The sequence below is a fragment of the Meleagris gallopavo genome, chromosome 3 (genome assembly GCF_905368555.1).
Source record: "Meleagris gallopavo chromosome 3, MGAL_WU_HG_1.1, whole genome shotgun sequence".
Classification (NCBI taxonomy): Eukaryota; Metazoa; Chordata; class Aves; order Galliformes; family Phasianidae; genus Meleagris; species Meleagris gallopavo.
This window is the reverse complement of record NC_139406.1, coordinates 48,459,041-48,482,840: the sequence shown is the minus strand read 5'-3', so window position 1 is coordinate 48,482,840 and position 23,800 is coordinate 48,459,041. Positions and strand designations below refer to the sequence as shown.

The window sequence follows — 23,800 nt, the reverse complement described above, 5'->3', positions numbered from 1 at the left end:
TTGCATACAACCCAAGCTGCCAAAGCCTGTTTAAACCTGCAGGCTTCCGGGACACTCCAGCATGACCTTTCTTCCCTTCTCTCAATGAAGGAAGCACCAGCCCCTTTTGAAATCCCTCAGCCAAGTGCTGAAGAACAAACACCCGCTCTTTGGTTCCTTGTCAAGCTCCTGTGTTGCATCACAGCAAAATCTTGGATCTTAGACAAGAGAGCTCTTGGCTCGTGCCAGCTATTCTCACCATCAAAGAAACACAGCACTTAATTTCCTTTTGTCTGTTCTTAGATCAGTGCCTTCCTTCAGAGAAGGAACAAACAATGAGAGTGACATTAATAGTCATCCTTTTTCACCATGAATGTATTTAGTTATACCTCTCTCACGGGGGAAAGCCCCAGCCAGTTTACCGCAATACAAGCACAGTCACAGACCTCAAAATGTTGTGGTTTACCAGTGTATGTAAAAGGAGGGCACCCACATACCCAACCATGTCTGCCTCAAGACAAGTAGAGACAGCCTCAAAGACTTTGGGTGACCTAGAGGACTCAGATTGGCTGGAGCATGCTTCCAGCCTGAAGAAGGTTGGAAACACAACCATGATTGTTAAACTACGTTCATTTTGGATGCCAGTTAACAACATTTTTCTGTTTGATGGAAGACAGCTCCCTGTCCATGACAATAACCATATTAAAACCTAACAAATATCTTCTCATCCAGATGCAGCTAACAAAAAGGATGACACTTTGTGGGTTGCCGGCCAAACGTAAGTTGACAACCTTAAAAGCAAAACTGGCTGAAAGCTGAGAAGTGACCGAACTTCTCACTTGGATTTTAATCCAAATGTACCCTCAGAGCTCAATGAAGCCTTCCTGTGCAATAGACAGAGCAAGGAGATTGGCTACAATCTATGTGACGCATGTAAAAAATATTTATATTCAAGAAGGTGCACCTGGCAATACTATTATCAAGTAAAGACCAGTTAGGGGGCAGAAGGGAACCTGCAAAGATTTAAATACATCAGCAGTTTCTTTGTTCCAAGTGAGAATGTAAACAACACTTCAGACTGCAGCTTTTCAAATCCTATCCTATTTGTATATTGATAAGAGTAATAGTAAGTAACCACTGTGAAAAAAAGAAAAAAAAAGATAAGTAGCTTTTTCCCACTGCCTAATTCTAGTTTGGATGTTTAATTCAGACAGATATGCGCTCACGTGCATGCAACTGCACCACACCTTGCAACATTACTGCCAAAATAGCATACCAAATTCTACCAAGTTGGTGCAAAAAGGCTACAGAAGTCTCTCACCACAGAAAACACTGAGTTAGAGCAGAGATCAAGGAACAGTTATGAGTCTGCTGCATTACAGCTTTGGATATGGTGAAAAACATACATATTCTGCTCATAATTGCTGCAGTGAAAGGAAGGACTATCCCATGGTGAAGTAAATACCTGGGAAACATAGGCTATACAAGACACCGAGGTTCTATTCTGATGAGGGAATGATAAGCATCAAGATACAATGCAGTTTCAAGACTTTGGAAAAATCCTAATGGGTATTCTCCTATTTTGTAATAGATGCCAGCTAGAAGTAGTATAAATTTTCCTCTGTGTGAGAGAGAATGAATGCATTGTTCAACAAGCCTTTCATCTGAAACATTTATGAAATACAGCGGTAACAAAAACATTTACTGTTGTAATACCTCCACAAGTTTGTTTTTACATGTCCCCATAAGTAACTGTCAGTTAGAACAAAGCATTTCAAACAGCCGTTATTAGTAGATTAAAAATAATAATAACCTTCTTAAAATGCAGCCAAATGCAATCTCAATGTTCTAAATACTGTTACCAACATTTACCTAGTTTTGCATATCACTTACCATATATGAAGGAAATATTAAAACCCGCTTATGTTTGCCACATGGCCACTGGGGATCATCTAAAAGATTTGGGTCATATTCAACATAGTCTCCCAGGTCACTGCCTATAAAACAACAGTAAAAATAACAAAGGGATTTATTATACCAAGAAATCTCTAGATGTAATGTTAGTGGCCAACTGTGAACTTGGTAATGCACAAAATGATCTTCATGTGGGATGTATGAAAGAGTAAAAAAGTTTTGTATATGTTATCAACTCTAAATACTTCAATAACGTGTACTTGTAACTTGCAAAGATACAGGAGACCAAAAGCTAATTAATTATCTGATAAATATGAACTTGGGGCTTAGAGAACTGCACAATTATTTTAAGTTCCATAATGAAGCCACAGGCCAAAAGTCTGCAAAACAAATGTGGTCCCATGTACTCTGCCATGCTCAGGTGAGAGGAAAGTCAGTGGGGAAGTTTTGTTGAATTTTATTCCCAGCAACAAGTTCTCATCTGTTTATGGAGATGTTTTGATTTGTTTCATTTAACATGCTGAAGTATCTTAAGCATACAGTGCTTTGGCATACATTTTGTGCCCAATTTTGTAAACACAGCACCTTCCAGTCTAATAAAGGTCAAAAGTATGATTTACACCTTCAGCCTATGACTATCGTGTTACCATTGTGTATTTTCCACAGCAAACGAAGGTGATGAGCCTTTTGTGGAAGGAAGGCACCCAAGGAGGCATGCTGAGCAGGATCAGTGGCTGGCAGTATGACACAGAACCAGCGATTGTGTTTACTCAACTTTCCATGATCTAAAGCCAGCCTTGCTGAACAAAAGGGAACAAGCAAGGAGAAAGGCATTCTGAGCTTTATGTTACCTACTGCATGACACTGTATTTTGCTTAATTTGAGCACAAAAATGACAGGCAGAGACAAAGTGTATCTCCACCAAAAATCCTTCACTATAATTAATTCTCTATTGCTATTGCTAGAGTATGCAAATATATTAAAACAAGCTTCTTGGTAAGTTACCTGCATCAATGCTCCCCTGGGTGCTGTTAGCTCTTGCCAAAGAAAGGCTACGATGGCTTGCATTGCGAAACTGGGAGAAGGATGAGGTGGAGTCTATTGTGTTCCTCCGAGTTCCTAGAGCATTGGTTGGAAACAGGAACTGTGTATACGAAACAGTCTAAAAAGAAAGTCAGAATACACAGATTTACTATCAGCTCAGCTGAGCAGAATCCCTTTCGTGCACTTCAGTTAGAAGCAAGGGAAGCTAAATTAGCAAAGGACTTTCTGGTTTAATAGTTAGGCACAGATGAATTAATACATCAGCTATATATGCTTCAGTGTAGTTAGTTTATCCATGCAAAAAAGCTTTTGAAAATGCATTAATTCTTCAACAAAACAAAACCTCAAACACATACACAAGCTCTAATAAACTGGATTTCCAAAATCCTACTCAAGAGTCAGATTTACAAATATGAGTGTTTCTTCCACTGGGCTTTCTCTGTAGCAGACTTCAGCTATTTTTTTTTTTTTTTTAACTGAAACAGCATTCTTCTATATGGGTCCCTCAGCACACATCAGCCAGAGGGAAATCACTTGAACCTCTCTTAACTTAAGCACTTTCTCTGGTACTTTTGTCCTTTAGAATTTGGTCTGGTAAAGTATTGCTGGTGTCATAAGTGAGCTACCAGCTTACAGCAATGGTTACAGATCATTCAGTTCTTAGACTTACAGTATGGACTCCATGTGAATGAATAACCTACAATAAAATTAATTTTAAAGTGAACCAATTCCCTGCTTGCACTCTTGGCCAGTAACAGACCTTGCTTCTAGGTTTATTTAAAAAAACAACATTAAAAGGAAGAAAAAAAATGAGTCTCAGACTCCAGACTGGTTTATGAGGAGGTCAGGACAGGTATCAAATAAAACATGTGAGCCTTAATTTATTTATAAGGAGACAGACTGTCCTCAAGAATTTACAGTCTGGGGTCTGGACTGTAACTTGGTTAGGTGAGCACACCATGTGCAGCAGCACTGACCTAGTGCCTTTAAATCCAGAAATGTCAGCAGGCTGGATAAACAAAACCACCAGAAGTAAATCAGGTTTTCAGGAAAAAAAAAAAATCATATATACAATTAAAATTATCTTTCCTCTATAGATTTGTTTAAAATGGATCAATTTTCCCTAAAGATTCATTAATTACTTATTCTATTCTAATGAACACACACTAGGATTTTGACAAACTCATCCAGTTTACACTAGTGTCATCCTGCTCCTTTGGACAAATGATTATGTTAAGTAAGACCTGTTTTATTAAATAAAATTGAAAGCAAACAGAATTACAGCTTATAGCTATCACCAGGTATTATTTTCAAGCTCCTAACAACATACTCTGCACTGGTATCTCCTGCTAGGGCCAAGGGAACACCAAGCTATTCGGTAACGCTCTACAGACTTAGACACTGCCAGAGGCAGATTTCATCAGCAAAGTTGTTAGCATTGACAGCTAGGGCACTGATACTTTCTGAATTTCTGCTGGTCTTAGTTACAGTTTGTACATACTGTGCTTTAACTGCTCTGTTATACCGCACAGTGTAATTTATTTTTACATTTGTGCTTGTTGTTAGTTATGCCCTATTTTTTCCTTACTACACAAAATCTAATGAGGTAGGAACTGAAGCATCCCCACCTTCCCGTCTGCTCCAAGCTCCACACCTTCAAGACCAATGATCTCTTTCAGACACACTCCACTAGAATGGCACTGGCGTCCACCATCCAACTTCATGTCCCTAGGGAACAGAAACCAGAGCAGAAACAGTTCTTAGTACATAGCTCTTATTTACTTTTCACAATGCACTGCTGGAAGAAGGTACCATTAATTCAAACCTATTAATGTAAAGCACAGACCAGATAATTTCTACAGGCAAGACTGTGTTGCCTATAATATGTTACAGCAAAAGCCTACCTTGCTCCTAGTTGCACATCAGATTCTATTTATGCTGCAAAATCTTTCCTCATCACTGGGAACACCTGACACAGCTCAGCACTTACAGGGAACTGCGAGTCCTATCAGTTTCAGATGGCATCCAATAGTCTAGACATATATCATAATAGTCTGATGCTTCTAAAATACATGCCCAAGTGATCCTACGCTGTAATGCAGAGAAGTAATTGCCCAAGTAAGCTTTCAGGAGGAATTTCTGCACCTTTAAGTACAGGAGTGTCTGAAGCTCAGTGAATGTCTTCCTGGAGGCCTCAAAGGGAATGCAGGCCTTCCTGTCACCTGTAAGAGTAAGCTGTGTTCCTGCTTTAGAAGGACTGATGCTTTTGGCATTGTACACTCAGAGGTAAATGAGATGCCTGAGGCAATCAGGCTGCATCCCATGCTTTAGCCTCACAATCAAAATGCGACTAAAGGTAAAAAGGACAAAGATCAAATTTCTGCTCCACAAATGGTGACTGCATGGAACTCCAAATGTTTATCTTGTGATATTTTTCTGGCTGATTTTCACCAAGGTCCAAGTAACAAGCTTAAAAACCATAGCGGGAGAGATGCTGACACTGAAGCTCGGAAAAGGCTCTTCATCTGACTGCTGCCCTGGGTTCATTCCTGCATTCTCTTTGCATACCCTGCTTCCTCTTTTTATTTCTCTGAAAATTGACAACCAGTGTGTTCCCAGTAAGTCACGTATCTTGCTTCTGTAAAAATCCAATGTACCTATTTGCTGGAAAACATACCTCTAAGACAAAAGAAAACACTATATCCATGTTTTCCATGGATCCAAACCAAGCCCTGTTAACTAACTGCCTGAGCTTCACTTCATGCAGTGTCATGTTATCATTTTGCTTCCTGATACCATATTACTGAGGGGCTGCACAAATAACGTTGTAAAAATAACCTTTTGTCAAAGGCATCAGATTAGCCTCTCTGTTCTTGGGCAGAATATGCTTAAAGGAACTACATCCTCTAGAAACACATGCTAAATAGCAATAGCTCTTATCTATGAAACAAACACACAAATTGAGGAAGTCCCCCAGAACAACAAAACAAAAATCTGGATTATCTTTAGTAATATCAGAATAGCTTAGGTTCCTTCCACAAAGATAATGAGGAAGAAATAACGCCATTATAACTTTCAAAGCAAGTCACGGAGAAAACTCTCCATGCAATTAACAGAGAAGGCTTGATAGCTTTGTTAATTCATCCAACAAAAATCTGGCATCATTTAAGGAGTCAGCAGAGAAGCTTTTCAAAACCAGAGAGGCTCTGGGGACTTAAATGAAATCAGTTCTTTGGGAGCAGAGATCAGGGTCAGCTGCGAGTGCGAGCATGCAGAGGAATGACTCCTGGACATTAGCGAGAGATCAATGAAGATTAGTGTCTCAACTTCTCACATCTTTCTGATGTTTTTAAAAGAAGTCTCTATCTTCAGGACCTAGTGTTGCAATAAGTAATTCTCTCTCATCCTAAGTGTTTTGCAAGGGCTCATAAGAGTCTTCTCTTCCTTTACACCCTCTTTATTTTTATGTAGCAAAAGATCGCTTATGTTGAAAAACAGTAATAAAATGTTACTGTTTGCAGAGATACTTGTCCATAAAACTGAGAATTTAACTCATTCTCTTGAGGAAAATCAGTGCAAAATAACACATTGTACAAATGAAAACGATCATCCCAACTTATACTCCTGCTCATAGAAGATCCTGGCAAACACTTGATATGAGATTCCTAGGTGACTTCAGTTAATCCTGTCTGAGTTCCCGATTACTAACATTTAATAAGCTAATGAAGTTTCTACTGGGAGAGCCATCACCTTTCTTCTCACTCCTACTACAGAAAACTTCACAAATGCATCAGCAAAGCTCAAATTGGATACCTATGACTCTGCCAGCTAAACAAAATAATAAAAAAACCGTTCTGGAGTCTAAATTAAAGCAGGTTATTGATATTTTGGTGGGTGAAAGCAAGCTACCATCCCAAGAGTGCTGGAGAAGCTTCCCCACCCATGTGCTGCAGTCCTGATGCTGGCCCAGCACAGCTTCTTCCTCACCAAGCCTTCCAAATCCCAAAAGAAACTAGGAAAGCAGGAGATGCCTCTGATTTGCTTGCTGCGAAACAGGTGAACCATGCCTAGGAAACGAGTAGGATGGTGTTCTGGAATCATCAATGCGTAAGCACAGCAAACCACCAACACCAAGATCTTCAGGACATGGGCCCCTTACATGGCACCATGGGCAACAGGCCCCACACAGGGGGAAAGCGCAGAGGATCAGCACTTGAAAAAAAAACAACACAAAAACCAGTAAGCTTTCTCTGTGCTTAAGGTATTTAGATTACCACTGGCACTGAGGAACTGCACAAACCTACGTGCAGTAGTAAGAGCTGTTTACAAAATGCAGAGTAGGAAAGACAGTCCTTGCCAAATAGGCTTTTAAGTGAAGAAAACTTCCTTCCTTTTCTTCCTCATTTTCAGTTTTCCTGTGGTTTGTTTTCCAAAAGTGCTTTTTCACAAAATTTTCCAGGGATTCAAGTAGATATTGCAAAGTTAAAATAAATAACAGGAACCCAGTGACTACCTTCACTTTATTTGAGCAGGGAAAACGAAAAGGAATCACAAGACCAGCCCAGTTTTTGACAGCACTTGGGGAGTTACCCTGATTTACGTAAATAACTGTGTTCTATATGTGCGCACCATTTCCAGAAAGTGAGCTGGTGAGCAGTGTTAGAAACTATGCTCAATACAAAGCACATTGCTGCAGTTATCCCAGATAGGAGGAAAAAAAAGAAAAGCAATTTCTCCACCTCAGAGATTCTCCTGGAATAGAACCGCGTAACCTGTGAATCCAAATTTGTTGTGGGATGGTAGAAAGTCTTATTGAACAGGCAAATAAGAATCAGAACAGGAATTTTTAGCCTTTGTGTTTCATTAGTCAAGCAAGGATTAACAAAATACAAATTAGACAGTATTACTTTTGGAAGTATAACATTTCTTTAATGAATCAAACATTCTGATTTGACGTGATCTATAAAGCTCCAGGCAAGAGTCCTGCTGGGCACTTGCTCTTTAAGGGACAGCAACAGTTGAACACTTTAATCTGTGAATAATTCAGGAGCCTATTAAATATTAAATAGATTTATAGATGCATGAAAAAGCCTTCTACCTATTGCAAAGGGAATCTGATAATTGTTATTTAGAGATGTAAGCCTTTTGTGTTTGTATTTTATGCTCAGTGATTCCTGACTGCTCAGATCCATTCCATAAGGAAGGGCAGTTCAAAAGATGTTAGTAAAAAATACTGGTCTCATCCTTCACTGTAAATAATTTCTATTTATTGTCTCTGTTTACACAGATTAAGACAATGACAACTTTGGAAAAGATGTGCTGCCAGCCAGCCCAAAAGCATAGTTTCCACTAACTGAGATTGACAGATTTAAGGGGTTGAGAGTTTTTAGATCCTAATTGCCATTAGTGTTGCTAGAACGACATCTCAAGATGCCATATATAGGGAAAGGAAGTGGAGAAAGTCATAGAATGACTGCTCTAATGGGCTAGCATCCTTTTCTCTTTCCAGACATATTCAGGTGTCAGATCTTTGTCTTGATATTCCGCCCAACATGGAGTAAAAGTTCAAAACTTAAACTTTAAGCTTTCGGAATTTGTTGCTTATTTTCAATCTGAGGAAACAGGGAATCTCATAAAAATGAGCAATGTAAATATATAAAAATATATATATATGTAAATATATAAAAATGAGCTCTGTAAAATTCACCTATGCAATTAGTTTTAAAATGTCATGTTGTGCTGGGGGCAGGGGGAAGCAATTTTCTTTGTCTTTCTGTAATGCTAATATGTACTTGGTTTTGGTTTCGTTCAGCTGGGTAGAAGCAAGGAAAAAAAAACTGCCTCATACAAAAATTGGCAAGGAACTTGGTAATAAGCTTATAGGATGTAAGAAAGTATGCTGCTTTGCTATGAGCTTGTGCCTACTATCCTGATGGCAATTTAGAAGCTCTCATTTCTCCAGTAAGTATTTCTATTTGCTACAATCACAGCAATGGTTGCTGGCTGATCTGCCAAAGCAACTGACTGCAGGAGTGCAGTCTGAGGCAAACTCATCTAAAATGTTAGGTTTTTTTGCCTCATTTTGCATACAACTTTCTTACGCAGTTAGAACACTGAAGAAAGACAGAGATATTAGAATTTAGCTAATGAAACCCTTTGAGCCAGGCTATGGGCTCATTGATCACTGCGGCTACGTGTGACTTGGGATGATTGTATTGAAAACTTCTTGCTCTCAGCATCATTGAACTCATCAGCGATCCTGCCAGAGACAAAGTTAAATTCAACAGTGATCTATCTTTAGAAACTAGATGAAACTCGTCTGCAGCATTTCTGAGAACAATACATTCTTTTTATCTAACGACTTAATGCTTTACTTCAGAAAAATGATCAATTTTCTGTGCTTCAATCCATTTGATTACTCACACTGTATTATTTTCTGGAGGCAGGCTTAGTCAGATAAACTCCTATACTGCTACCAGAGAGCAATATTCAGCAGCTATACTTACAGCAGGGTAACTTTCTAACTCCTTAATGAATTCAATGCCACAGAGAATAAAACATAAGGTGAACTGGCTAGTTTTATAAGGACACTATCTAATGCTCTGGATTTTTCTGTACATTAGCCCATCACCTCCGGTCCCAATGACAGGCAGTCATTTGGACCCCAGCTGACAGCTGGATGCAAAACCAGCTGAATCTGCACGACACTGCCAGCTCAACTCCTTTCCCAGCTCCTTTACATTCATCTTCTGGACAGACCTTTAGAGAAACCTGGAAGCTCTTAAAAGGCTATTGTAACATCACAAACTAAACTACTACAATAGTTATGATTTCAATGTGTGAATGAAAATGAATGCTTAGTTTTTGCCACTAACAAAAACAAGCCTAAAAAGCCCCTTTTCAAAACATGTTTTTAAACAGTGAGCTATAAGGATGTGTGCCAAAGGAAAAACAATTTAAAGCAACAGAACTATAAAATCAACTAACTGCTACCCTTTTTCCTGGGGGGAAAAAATATGATACCTTTCTCGTTCTCTGTAACATTGCTAATAACCTTACCAACCCCCTTTTTGAAAGTGCTCAGGCAATTTAAAATATGAATGAGAACTGGACTGCTGGACAGAGAACTGGACAGAGCATCTTTGCACTGAGTGGGTGCTGGAAGAGGAACAGCACCAGGGTTCAACTCCACTTGCTGTGAGCTGCCACTGCAACCACTCACCATTGACAAAGGAGGTGTGCACCACAGCAGCTCAGGAGTGGCAGAAGGCACAACTCTGATAACTGTCATTACATCCCCTTTTCTGCCAGCCTGCAGAACTGTCCAGGAATTGATTCTCCTCTCCTTCAAGGGAGAATAAAGGGGATGCTGAGCTAGAACTCCAGTTCCAATACTCATTGCAAAGCAGCTCTTCCATCATTTTCAGTGTTGCATTTAATTAAGAAAAGGAACATGAAGACAAGTATTAGTATAACATTACATATGATTCTCTAAATTTCTAAGTACTATTTCTAAGTACTCCACACATCCCTGCGTGGTAACAGTACACATGTTTTCCAGGTAAGCAGAAAAATCAGCAGAAAAAAAATCCAGATTACGAATAATACTCTTAGCCATGAAGATCTCGAGTACACTGAAACATAGCAACTGCACCGGCAAATCTGCAGTACTATCGCCGGTCCCTCAGCTGCCTTACCACTAACTTGTGCACCAAACAATGACCTTGTATTTCATAAAAACATAATCAAAGGCAAGCATTCAACCAATATTACCGGTGCTGCTAATAATGCATGCCTCTGCAGACTGGTCGCTAACCGTAAAGAGTTTGTGTGTCTGCTAATTTACTAAGAGAGGCAATACTGCTATATAAGTCAGTATGGGGCAGCTCTCCCATCACGGCCCTTATCTACCATTAAGCAGTGCACAAGGTCTGCCAACTTAGGGCTGTAACACTGTAGGTCTTTGGGGCCATGGGAGGGCAGCAGGCAAGACTTCTGCTTCTTTCAGCTGCTGACAGCCTTCCCTATGTTGCTGTAATCTGGCTATGTCTGCTCTTGCAGCTACTCTGGCAGACTAGATGGGAGTCAAGCTCATTACTCGACTCTTGATCATGCAGACAGGTGAAGCTGTGCCTGCCATCACACTACCCACAAAGATGTGGGCAACCTTACAGTAACCAGACCTGAAGAGAATCACAGAATCATAGAATCAGCAAGGTTGGAAAAGACCTAAAAGATCATCCAGTCCAACCGTTCACCTATTACCCACTCCCGCTCCCACTAAACCATGTCCCTCAACACAACATCCAGTCTTTCCTTGAACACCCCCAGGGTCGGCGACTCCACCACCTCCCTGGGCAGTCCATTCCAGTGCCTGACCACCCTTTCTGAAAAGTAATACTTCCTAATGTCCAGCTTGAATCTCCCCTGCCGTAGCTTGAAACCATTCCCTCTGGTCCTATCACTAATGACACGAGAGAAGAGGCCGACCCGCAGCTCACTACAACCTCCCTTCAGGAAGTTAGAGAGAGCAATGAGGTCTCCCCTGAGCCTCCTCTTCTCCAGGCTGAACATTCCCAGTTCCTTCAGACTCTCCTCATATGGCCTGTGTTCCAGACCCCTCACCAGCTTTGTTGCCCTCCTTTGAACACGTTCCAGGGCCTCAATGTCTTTCTTGCAGTGAGGGGCCCAAAACTGGACACAGAGGAGACATTATGGCCCAGATCTGCATAAATATCTGTCTCTCAGTGATTTCAGCAGCAGGAATGCATCTCAAAACCTTGATGGATCTTTAATTCTCACTTTCCTCTTGCACGAAACCACTGTAAGCTAGAGCATTAGTTTTCCATCAAAGTACGGACAAAACTGAGGGCACAAAATTCTAGTGATTGCTACTGTTCATGACTTCTTTCTCTCCAATGTACCACTCACAGATTCACAGAATGGCCCGGGTTGGAGGGGACCTCAAGGATCACGGATCTCCAACCCCCCTGCCACATGCAGGGCCATCAACCTCCCCATTTAATACTAGACCAGGCTGCCCAGGGCCTCATCCAGTCTGGCCTTGAACACCTCCAGGGACGGGGCATCCACAACCTCCCTGGGCAGCCTGTTCAAGCACCTCACCACTCTCTCTGTAAAGAATTTTCCCCTGACATCCAACCACTCTTTGGTTTACACTTGCCTCTCTTCAACAAGAGAAAAGTAAAGCAAATAATTTCCCTGGCAAATGCTGTCCTCCCCTATCAGCCCTGGCATATGCAACCCAACACACCTTCTGAAACAGCAGATAGCAAAATCTGCCATCCATCACTGGCAACCCCTGCTCTGTTCTGCAGTGCACTTCCTTCCAGGATCCTGCTGCAAGCCACACTCCAGTGAACCTGCTGCTGCCTGGCTGCAGGGAAGGGGAATCTGAGAGAGATATTCCAAGGGACAACTCAAATTTAGTCCTCTCATGTTTCTCCCCAAACACTCATTTGTATTTGCACAGCCATTTAAGAACATAGCTTGAGGAGAGTTCTTGCTACTGTAGAATATGGTGGGTAAGGTCTATAGCATATTTCTTGCATATGGCTGCTAAGGGGTCACATAGTCCCATCCATCCTGGCCAAGAGCACAGAATTTAGCTATGTTAGCAAGAACTGCCTTTCAGACAGCTTTTAAAATTGATCTGTTAGTGCAGTTCAACTGCCAGCCTTGATACAATGGAGCTCTTCTGTGCTGCCTACCAATGTAGTGGAGGCAGGCAGTCTCCCCAAACATAGCTGTGCCAGGAGGTCTCCTCGCAGGCTGCAGTGCCTGCAAGTTGGAGCAGAGGTGGACAAGCAGCAGCCACTCTGCCACATACTTCTGCCACTTCTCTCCTATATGAATATCCAACCTGCTCTCCTGCTTCCAGGGCTCATGTTTTAATTGCAGACATGTCCAAAATTCCCTGGAATTATTTGCTTCTTCTCCTCAGCTAGTCAATAAAGTTTACATGAAATAAACCAGTCAGGACATATGCATCAGCAATCCAGAGAGAAAGCAAAGCTAAAGGACGCTGTCACTACAAAAGGATACGTGTCCCACTCCGACCTCACATCCAAAATGCGTGTAGTAAGCAACTACTGTGCAGCTTGAACAGAGTGGCTATAGTTTATGACATAGTACCTCATCTGTTCATAGCACCAGCTGTTCCTGGAAGGAGGTGCCACTTAATTGTTTCTCTCTTCCTCTAATGCTCTGGGAGAAAGTCAGAGAGCTTTTTTTTTTTCCATCTTGGCTTTTTAACATAGGGAATGGGGCTGGATTGCTGTGTACTAGCACTTTTTACCTTCTCATCCCAATCCCTTCTTGTTGTGCAAGCATGGTGCAAGACATTACATGTTGAAATAATATTTAGGCTTGCAACTGGATCCATTATGAGTGTAATTTTGAAGATATAACCAGTCATCAGCGTTTCAAAATATATTCACTTTTCAATAAAGAGGCAATTTCTAGAGGGCAATGACCATAAATGAATGACAATGCACCAAAGAAGAATGAACAAAGCTGCCAATCTGTCAAGAGTTTCCCTCATGTGTCATCCCTGCTTAATTAAGGGAAAAACTTTCCTGTAAGACAGAGGAAAGCAAGACAACTTTCCTACAAAGGTACTTCCGTTCCTTTTTGCATTAGAAATAATCTCCTCTTCTTTTGAATTACTGATGCAGATGTTGCAAATAGCTCTCTAGAATTAAAAGGTGACTGAAAAATATGAGCCAAGTTCATCTTCTATGAGCTGGATGAACTTGACGCAAAGTGATTTGTGGGTCTTTCAAACCCACCTCACCGTATCAGCAAATATTTCCCCCAGACTTGCTGGGGTCCGCAGGCACTGAGCCAACGCTAACTGCTGGCAACTCTCAGCTCTCTGGGGAGTGGCCAGGCCTTAACCCTCTGACCCAGAGGCACAGAGCTGCAGCCCTGTGCTGCCCTTCTGCAGTTGAGCCCCAGAGCCCTCGAGATGACACTTCCCCCCTCAATCCAGTTTCATTGCAAGAACAAAAAAGCTTTAGAGAATAGCTTCAATCCAAACAATCTTATCTATCAGAAGTCTCAGCCCTTCCAGGGATGTAAGGAAGCTCTATGGAAGTTGCTTGCAGCTCCTAAGAACGTGTTGCCAAAACAATGCCAGCATTGCTACTACTGTCTTTTTACTAGCTGAATAATCTGACCAATTACTACAAGTACAATTAAAAGGTATTATGTTCAGACTCAGTTATTTCCCAGTAGTACTGGAAATCTAGATAGAATAGCACCATATTTATGTGGAAGAATCAGAAAGCTAGGACTGCTTATAAAATCAAAGTTGTTCTGTCTGCGGTACTTCTTTGGTCGAAGATGAGTGAAATCAGAAGAAACAATAAAGGGTGCAGATATTTCAGGAACATAAAATTGAGACAAGGTTGTTTTCTCTAGTTTAGTAGACAAAGATACTACAACACGTATAAATCAAGTAGGAAGTGAGAATTGCAATTTTAACCTGGTAATGTCCCATAGCGCAAACATTTCTAAATGCATTTATCTTTTCTCAGAGCAGATATTTAAAAGCATTAGCTTCTGACATTCTGTTATCTGTACTCAGTTCTACATGCAGGTCCAGAAAGACTACATAGTACATGTATAAATATACATACCCGACTTGGGTACAGTCTCGATATGGCAGCACTGAAAATATGCTACAGAAGGATCTTCTGCTGCTGATAAGGACTATTCTAAAATATAAAAGAAAATAAAAGAAATCAAAGACTAAAATTTAAAAATCCCACCACAATAAGCAAAGCGACAGATGTTATCGTTGAGGAATTCATAATCACAAAACTTCCATCACCAACAATTTTTCCCTCCTCTTTTTTATCTCATGGTAAGGTACTGTGTAACTGACTCATTGCAGAAATGCTAAAGTATGTGCCTGCAAACGAGCAGCGGAGTCCCATCCCCTTGCAGGCTTTCTAAGAACAACACATTGAACACATCTTACTCAGAATCCAGAACAGATGCTTTTCTAAAAGTCCTAGTGAAAGAGAGTCCACCAGAAGAGCCAAGCTCGTTCTGATGATTCATCAACTCACCTGAAACAAAACTAACAAATCCAACAGCACCAGCAATCACCTGGGATAAATACAACTCAGTGGCTGACTTAAGACTCAGCATTTATTGGACAAAAAATAAATCCTACTACTAGCCACAACCTTCCTCTGTTAAACTTGAGATTTTCATCTCTCTGTTCTTGAAATAGAATTTATGGATGAAGTCAAATTCTACTGCTATGCTAAGCTTTCCACTGTCTCTCTCTGAGTATTCTCCTGTCCTTCCCTATCATCCTTCTTGGCCTCTGGGCATTATGACTGGATTTGGCGACTGTACAGACAGCAGTGTCATCTAAGTGTCATCTAAGTTTCACTCTTACCTTTAAGATTAGTGTCTAGCCCTCAAGATACACCTGCCTCTGTACAAAGTAATCCCATCAGCCCTCTTGGTTATGACACTGCACTGACACTCAGGTGACTGATCACATCGCTCCTTGCCCCTTTCTCCTCCAGCACCACATCTCAATAATTCCCTGTCAGGACTGGATTCTCTTCCTGTAAACATGGCATGCCTTCATTCACTACAGGCAGGTAGCTCAACATTTGGCTATGTGAAAGCGTAATTTATATGCCTGCACAGAGCTTATCTCAGAATCCAGAGCACTCTTACAGTGACTATTTTGTGCTTTAAACCGGTTTCCAAATCTCTGCAACATCTGCAAAGCCACCATGTGGCATTAAATCAAATACCTTACAGCAACCTATCAGTTTAACATCTACAAAATTTAGCCATCAATCTCAGACATATAATCAAGAAACATCAAAACTACCCTGAGGTCAAGACTCAATTTTCATAAAACTACACAGACTGCCAAAAGCTAAATAATTAAAATTTTGAAGCTGAGCAAGAAGTCATAAGAAATTTGACTGAGATATAAGATATATATAAGATATATATATAAATATAAATAAATAAATATTTATAAATATACCATCTTTCCTCATTAGCTTTAGGACACCAACTGTTGTACAATTGTACAACATATGCTGAAAAGACCCCTTTTCCCCCTAAAACTAGCCAGTGGACTACCGCTTCTCAAATTCCTCTGAGACACAGTGATGGCAATTTCTACACTGCTAATGTTGTTAGTGTTACAGTTTACTACGTTTCACCTTCCTGGAAGTTTCCATTTGCAGCTCAAAATGCTAGAACTTATTAATGGGTTGGTTGTCAGGGCTGTTTCACTTCCTTCTTTTGATTTTCTCTGTGTGTTTATCACAGATTCGTATGAGGTGAGGATTTCAGCCAAATTTTTCATCTTTGTCCTATACTGGTCAAAGTTGGATGATGAACCCTAGCAAGCTACTTTGTTCTTTATTGTGTGAAAATCACCTTACACACCTCTAAGCCTTGTACCCCTTATACTGTTTTGAAAATACCGTTTCCTTATGGAATCAGCTTAGTCATAGTTCTTGGAAAAGGCTCAGTCTCCCCAGAGAGATGCTGTGTGCAAGTGTCAGCTCTTTGGAAAAATGCAGAAAGATCAATCTTCCCTTTCCTGGTTCATTCTATTACACAAATTCTATTTTCTTCTTTAAAAGTATATTTAAAAGCAAAGTGGTATTTACCCTTTAACACAGAGGGTCTCTAATAATGAGCATACAAATAGTGTCAGGAAACCCTCCTGCAGCAGATGCAGTATGATCTGAATTCTATAATAGCCCTCACTTAAGGTAACTATTTCATACCAAATCAGACAGACTCGTGGTGCTGCAATAAGTGATAAGCAAGGGGAATCATTTTTTCACATTTGAGAAAGACAGGCCACAAGCAAGAAAAGCCCCCCAAACTGGCATATGATTGATTTTGTGCTTGCCACTGCTTATTGCTGAATGGTTGCTACCCACAACAGCTTGCTTGTTCACTGAAAGCCTTGTTTGCTGATGTATGAAACTTGGCACAGATCTCGAGGTTGACATCAGAAAGCATCTTTGAATTCAGAAAACCGCAGCACCCAGCAGGCATATTTCCCCCATTTCCTCTGTGTTCCTCCTGGAACACAGCACTTCCACTAATTTCCCATAACTCCCTTAAAGAAAAATAAATAAGTGCCTTCTATGCCTTCATAGTTGGCATTGTAGATAACAATGGGAATCTACCCATCTAGATCTACCCAGAGAAAGCTTGACATGCATCAGGAAAGAATCAGATCAGAAAGGAAAGAAAAAGCATCAGCAGAGCCCCTGCGCTGTATTTTTTTTCTCCAGATTTCTTTCCTTTCCTTGGGAACCAAACACATTCCATGAAACAGGGGACATCACTACATTAAGACTGTCCAGGCAGAACGGGAGAGGAGCGCACAGCCTCTTCTCCACAACCAGATTACCAGACCTCCCTCTGCATCGCTCCCAGAGGAGCCTGCTGCCAATCAGCTTCAGGAGTTGGCCTAGAAGAGAATCAGGGAGGTAGCAGTCAGAAGCTGATCACAGACGGATGAAACATCATTTGATTTAGTGGCTTCATAATGTGCAGAAACAAAAAAATTCTGAGGATGAGACCACAAAGTCCAGAACCTCCTTAGAAAGTATGCTTTGGAGGAGGTGTGATGGAAGCTGGCTGCTCTTCAAGAAAACCAGATTATTGTTTATGAGAGAAGACCGTTTTTCTGGATCTCAGCTCTTCGTCTGTGCCTATGATGGTGTACAGCTCCAAACGAGCTCTCTCAGATATCAGAAGCACTTGGAGTCAGAGTGGGTTTATGTGCCTTAACTGCCATTGTGCCACATAGACATGTTTAAAATTACTTCATGCACAAAAGCTCACTTTTTATTTCTCACATTTTACCAAAAAAAGTTGTACTAATTACTATGGTTCAAAGAAACCACTACGTTGCAAGACAGCTCTGACAACGTCCAACCGTCTGAGGCTCTAAAAGCTAATCTTCCAATTTCTTTAATGAGGAGTATGCTATTAAACTACAAAAATATACAGAGCACAAGGCTATCCACAGAATCAGTAATTTGCCTGATTTAGGGAATAAAGTGATTCCTTCAGTTTCTATCTAGGCTCAATCACGTTGCAGCAAAAGACTCCAAATGTGAACACGATATGCATCGTATGTACCACATACATGCTGAATATTTCTTCATATGTGACTGATGATATTTGAGCAGCAAGACTTTCTGTCCCTGTAGGTAAAGGTGAATACACAGGCCATAAATGCCATCGTGGTACCAGACATCATTTTGGAGTCTCCCAAGTTTAAGTTGGGTCTATGTGAAAGTGATCAAGAATAACCATCAACAGTGGTGAGGCCACTCAGTCAATCTCTTAGCGTGCATGTGTGCATCATCAGAATTAAAAGGGCAGCAAAACAGACCTTTCATAGCCTCTGGGCTCTGTTTGGTTTTGACACAGAACATACACTAATGGAAATTTGAGAAAGCAGTGGCATGGGAGTGGGAGAGGAGTATTGTTTTACTGCTATATAGGATGACTCCAGAAATGTTCTTGTCACATTCTTGCCCTGAATTGTTTGTTCAGCTGGCTCATGTTGCTATTTTGGTGGCCTGTTTCTGCTAGATAGGAAACCTTCTGCTTCACAGTTTATGAAAGAGACCACCAATAAACCTGCTGAGTAAAGGCACTAGGTCTCATAGGGTGAAACCACATGCTGGTGGCTACATTTCCTAATCTGTATGCTTGGTTGGCATGCCTTTGTCTTTTAATGGGAAATCTATTTTGTGTTGTTTTACAAGACTGCTTTGATAGTACTGTTTAGGAAATCTAGTCTTCTAGTTCCTTTAGTAAACCACATCCTACAAGTCTAAAGAAACTGGTTTAACCACTGCACAAAGCTATCAACAGGAAGCTTTATAAAGAATCACTGATACGCTGTGACCTGTGTAGGTGGTTTTTCTCTGTTCTGAAATACCTGAACCACTGTAAGACCAACGGCCAGTCCCGCCTTTGTGCAGGACTGCTGGAGGCTTTCACCAGAGCACTGCTGCTCAGCATGTGCCATCCCCAGAGATAAGAGGGGAAGAGGTCTCAGCACTCCAGGGCCAGGGAACTCATAGGCTGAGAGCCACAAATAAGGGCAGACAAAGAAGGAAAATAAGCCCTGAGCTACCAACCACACTGCATTTTTCTTTGCTATGAAACTCAGTCACACACCAGAGAAAGAATAACTAAAAGCGCTAGTTATTCTGAAGCTCAGCTATTAAATTAGAAGATGTATTAGCGTATATGCTTTCAAAGCTGAGTTCCTCAAGTCAAGCCACATAAAAGGGCATTGTGCAGTGACAGAAGGGTCACAGGTTTTGGGGAGAGCTCCAAAAGTCTGACTCCCGCCAGACTGAGCCTTCATGCACACCCACATGAGTTGCCTGGGAAAAGATCCTGAGCAAGGCAAGTAGAACGATTTCCTATCCACTGCAATACCTGTGCTCCTCTGTGTCACAGGCAACTGTGGAGGTCTAAAGGTACTCGGAACCTTCGATTCCAGGTTGAAAAGATAAAGCACATTCACCTGACTTTCCAGGGGCCCTTTTCATACAGAATGACTTAACTCCAGTGACTGCAACAGCATCCAGACCCCTTGGAAAAGCAGGGTACGTGCTCAGATTACTTATCGCTAGAGATAGCTGGCCCTAAAGGACACAAAGTGTTGACTTTATGTTTTATTTTTAGTTAATATCATTGACACTCTTTGTCCATAGGATAAAAGCATTTCTAAACTGCCTCTCTTTTCTTACTGTATCTGTGTTCTAGATAAAGGGATCTTTATTATGATTATGGAAATATTCTGGAAAGTTGTGTCTGTTGATAAAGATAAGAAGCCAGTTGAATAACAAAAGCTTACGCACTGTTTTCTTAGTAAGAAAAATATTCTGTTTTATTATCAGATGCAATGACTGATATGTAAGCTAAGCCAAAATGCTGCACATATCCTGCAAATGTATTTTTGCAACAGATGGAGAAAATGAGTGATTTTGTAAATTGTTTACAAACCATTTATTTTTTCTTTTACAGGTAATGTTTCTATGAAGTTTATGCATGTATTTTATATGCATATCAAATTACTCCTTCTCTGATGAATTTGCATAACACTTTATGATAAGTGTTTTTTTTTTTTGCTGTAAGAAATTCCCAGAGCATGCATATATTAACATACAAACCAGGGTAAAGCCGGAGAGTTGCTTTTTAGAGTTGGATTCTACATGTATTTGTTGTTTAGACAATAACCAGCTGCTAAGTCAATAGTTCAGCATGCATCTGTCTGCAACAAAAACTGTTTCAAAAAAATTTATCACTTCCCAGAGCCACATTCTGTGGTATTTATGTTGATAACTACCTTTTTACTGTATTCAAGTGCATATGTGAGAATAAATGCAAGGAATTCTTGCTCCAGCCAAGATAAACTTTCCGAAATTTGAATCATATAAGTTGTGGTTTGATGTTACACCAGAGTTTCAAACTAAATAGGATTTTTAAAATAAGAGGTAAGATTTAGACTGGATATAAAGAAAAAGGTGAGGTTTGTTGTTGTTGTTTTTGGTTTTGTTTTAAATTAGGGTAGTTAAGCACTGAAAGAGATTGTCCAGAGATGTGATGGATGCCCCATCCCTGGAGACACTCCAAGTCAGACCAGACCAGTCTCTGATGTAACTGCAGGTGTCCCTATTTGCTGCAGGGGAGCTGGACTAGATGACCTTTGAGGATCCCTTCCAACTCAAATGATTCCACTTGAAATCATTCTATGATGATAATTTCTATTGATTCGATTCTACGTTTGATAAAAATCACAGGCTATGCACACAAGCTGTTTTAAGGATTATACACATAGTTCTTGGTCAGTTTTATGAAAACAGGTTAAGTGCAAGGGTCAGCTCACAGCAGGACAGTTTAATCTATATGAAACCTGGTCAGGTAACCTATTTGGTTTGCGCAGAAAAGAACAGGATCATAAAGCACGTGGTGAAATTGTCTTAGAAAAAAGAACAGAGAGAAGAGGTGTCTTTATAAGCAGGAAGAAGGTTGCTTCACTTCTTAGATGGATGACACCAGAATAAAGAACCTATCCAGTTGATGGGAACAAGACAGACGCCATGCCATTGAAGTAAGGGAGAGCGTGCTGCTGCACAACTCCACTGCTGCCTACGGCTGTGAGATGGATAGTGCACAGCCCCACTCAGGGTGCACACAAGGTAGCAGCTGTACCTTGTCATACATTTCCCAGTGTCTCTGAGTACTACACCTGCCTATGCCTGCCCAGAAGATAAGGATCTCACTTGTCACTTTGTCACAACCATCTTCATCTACATGCTTACCAGTAAGCACCTTGCATGTGGCAGGGCACAATGGTGAAACCAGAATCTGTCACGGTCATAATTCATCTTGTAAGAGGCAGGATAATCTTAATATCCTTCACTCAGCTGCCTTCCTGAGTCAGGTAAGCCTTCTTCAGTAGGCAGCCCTAACAATTCAGCTAACTCTACACTTAGCCCTGCACTCCTTAATAGACACAGGCCTTACAAGTCTATGGATTAGCACTGTCACTGACTGGTATCCAATCAAATAAGGAGCCTGCACTTTCATCATGTACTTTAATGTTCTGTATCAATTACTCATTTGGTAACAGGAAGTACACACTGCCCTGTTTCATAGGGATACTGAACCTTGCCTGCTCCCATGCCCCATCAGTTGCCTTTGCAGAAGCAGCCTTTGCATGCACAGTACCTGCCGTTTCTGGTGTCGTGCTGTCGCATGTTCTTGATAAAATGAACCTTCTTAAAGTTCTTTGGTCTGGGTGATCCTGAGAGAGTCCGACATCTGAAAAATAAATCAGTCAGGAAAAAAAAATCATATATATATATATATATATATATATATAAAATATATACTCCGTTCCCTGCTGTACAGGCGAGGAGCCTACACAAAGGCCGGAAGGAAAGACGAGACAAATGATCTGAGGCACCCTGTTTTAGAAATCAGCAAGAACAATGAAGACAATAAGTCTGGAAATGTGACAGCTCAAATAAAAAAAAAAGTATTTCAAATAATAATAAGAAAAGGCACCACCACCCCTCCCTTCATGCATAAAAACACATTTAAAAAAAAAATCTCAGCAAAATAAAACTTCCTGTAATCTGCTGTGACAGCTTAGCTTGAGTTTTTGGAGGGAAAAAATAATGCAAAACAAAATGTGGTAGACCCTGTTGAGATTTTTTCTCCTTACATCAACACCCACACCTCTGTATACTTCTCAGCTATTCATAAGGGAGCTACTAAGAAGTTTTCTTGTTTTAACTTTAGAAAGATTTAAAATCTTTCACTTACAAGGGTAATTCATACTCACTTCTAACTCTATCACTTCCCATGCTCAGGATGGCATACAGAACAATGGAAAATAAATCACTTCAGGAAAAATAAATTCTCCTCAAAATAATAATCCTTAAATTTATTTTACATCTGAACACACTTATTAAAACTGCAATTAGAGAAAGAAATTAGCAGAGGTAGGAGAGATGAGACAAACAACAATCGCTCCCTCCTTCCAGCCTTTTTAATCAAGAAACCACAACATGCTGTATAAGCTCCTTCCATTTCATCTTACTGCTGTTTTGTTCCAAGTCACAGAGCACACGCACCAGAGATAACTCCCAGAAGCAGCGCAGGGGACCAGCACAGTCCCTCTGTGTTATGCTTCCATTGCCTACTTTCCCATCCTCTCCTACATACAGGCAGAGCTTGGCTGCTTCCTGGCCTCCTGAGGTCATTCTGTTGGACTCTCTCCTTTGAATAAAGGGTGAGGGAACTGGGCTTGTTTAGCTTGGAGAAGAGAAGGCTCTGGGGAGACATCATTGTGGCCTTATAATACTTGAAGGGAGTGTATAAACAGGAGGAGGTACGTCTGTTTACGAGGGTGGATTGTGATAGGACAAGGGGGAATGGTTTTAAACTGAGACAGGGGAGGTTTAGGCTAGGTATGAGGACAAAGTTTTTCACACAGAGGGTGGTGACACACTGGAACAGGTTGCCCAAGGAGGTTGTGGATGCCCCATCCCTGGAGGCATTCAAGGCCAGGCTGGATGCGGCTCTGGGCAGCCTGGTCTGCTGGTTGGCGACCCTGCACATAGCAGGGGGGTTGAAGTTAGATGGTCATTGTGGTCCTTTTCAACGCAGGCCATTCTATGATTCTACGACTGAAACTGCAGCCTACTGGTCTCAAGCCACCAGGGTATGCCAGTCCCCATAGACGCCACTGCTATGCCCCCATGGCAGATCCCCATCACTGTGCTATTTCTGCTTTCTCCCGTTAGTAAAACCCTTTCACTACCCTTTCTCTTTGTGGTTGCAATTAGGTTCTTCACAGGAAGACAGCACCAAGAGAGCAGTTCTACCAACTATTCTGCAAATTAGTGAACAGAAATACTGCTGTGCGAGCCATGCTTTGTTTATATCTTTTGCCAATTATATTTGTTTGAATCATTTATGAGAATGCTTCATAACACACCGGTAAGCATTCAATGGCAAGCTTTGCTAAAATAATCAAGTATTTGTAACAGGCCAGTTGGTACAGTCTCTGCTATTAAGTCTCTGCTTTGAAGTAGGCAGAGACAGCCAATCTGCATGTGGATAAACAAGGCTATAGGCTAAACACCAACATAAACCAGCTGAATTACGGGTCCCAGGATAAAGAGACATTCAACATTAAGCTGCTGCCCAGCTGAACAGCTGATCTGGAAGCATACCACACACTGGTCAGATTACTGATCAGCCCATTTCTGAACTGCTAAACAGT

General features: G+C 40.9%; 1 protein-coding gene across 2 annotated transcripts in view; it reads right to left on the bottom strand.

Moving 5' to 3' along the window:
* CABLES1 (Cdk5 and Abl enzyme substrate 1) overlaps positions 1-23,800 on the bottom strand; it is a 69,847-nt gene that overhangs the window by 13,390 nt on the left and 32,657 nt on the right. The window contains exons 3-7 of one of the 2 annotated variants that reach the window (XM_085220882.1): positions 21,736-21,828; positions 14,601-14,678; positions 4,566-4,665; positions 2,899-3,055; positions 1,873-1,976 (exon numbers count right to left, since the gene is read on the bottom strand). In XM_085220882.1, the coding sequence (XP_085077008.1) occupies positions 1,873-1,976; positions 2,899-3,055; positions 4,566-4,665; positions 14,601-14,678; positions 21,736-21,828 (532 nt within the window). The remainder of the gene's footprint in view (positions 1-1,872; positions 1,977-2,898; positions 3,056-4,565; positions 4,666-14,600; positions 14,679-21,735; positions 21,829-23,800) is intronic. The other variant, XM_085220883.1, reaches the window with a different exon arrangement.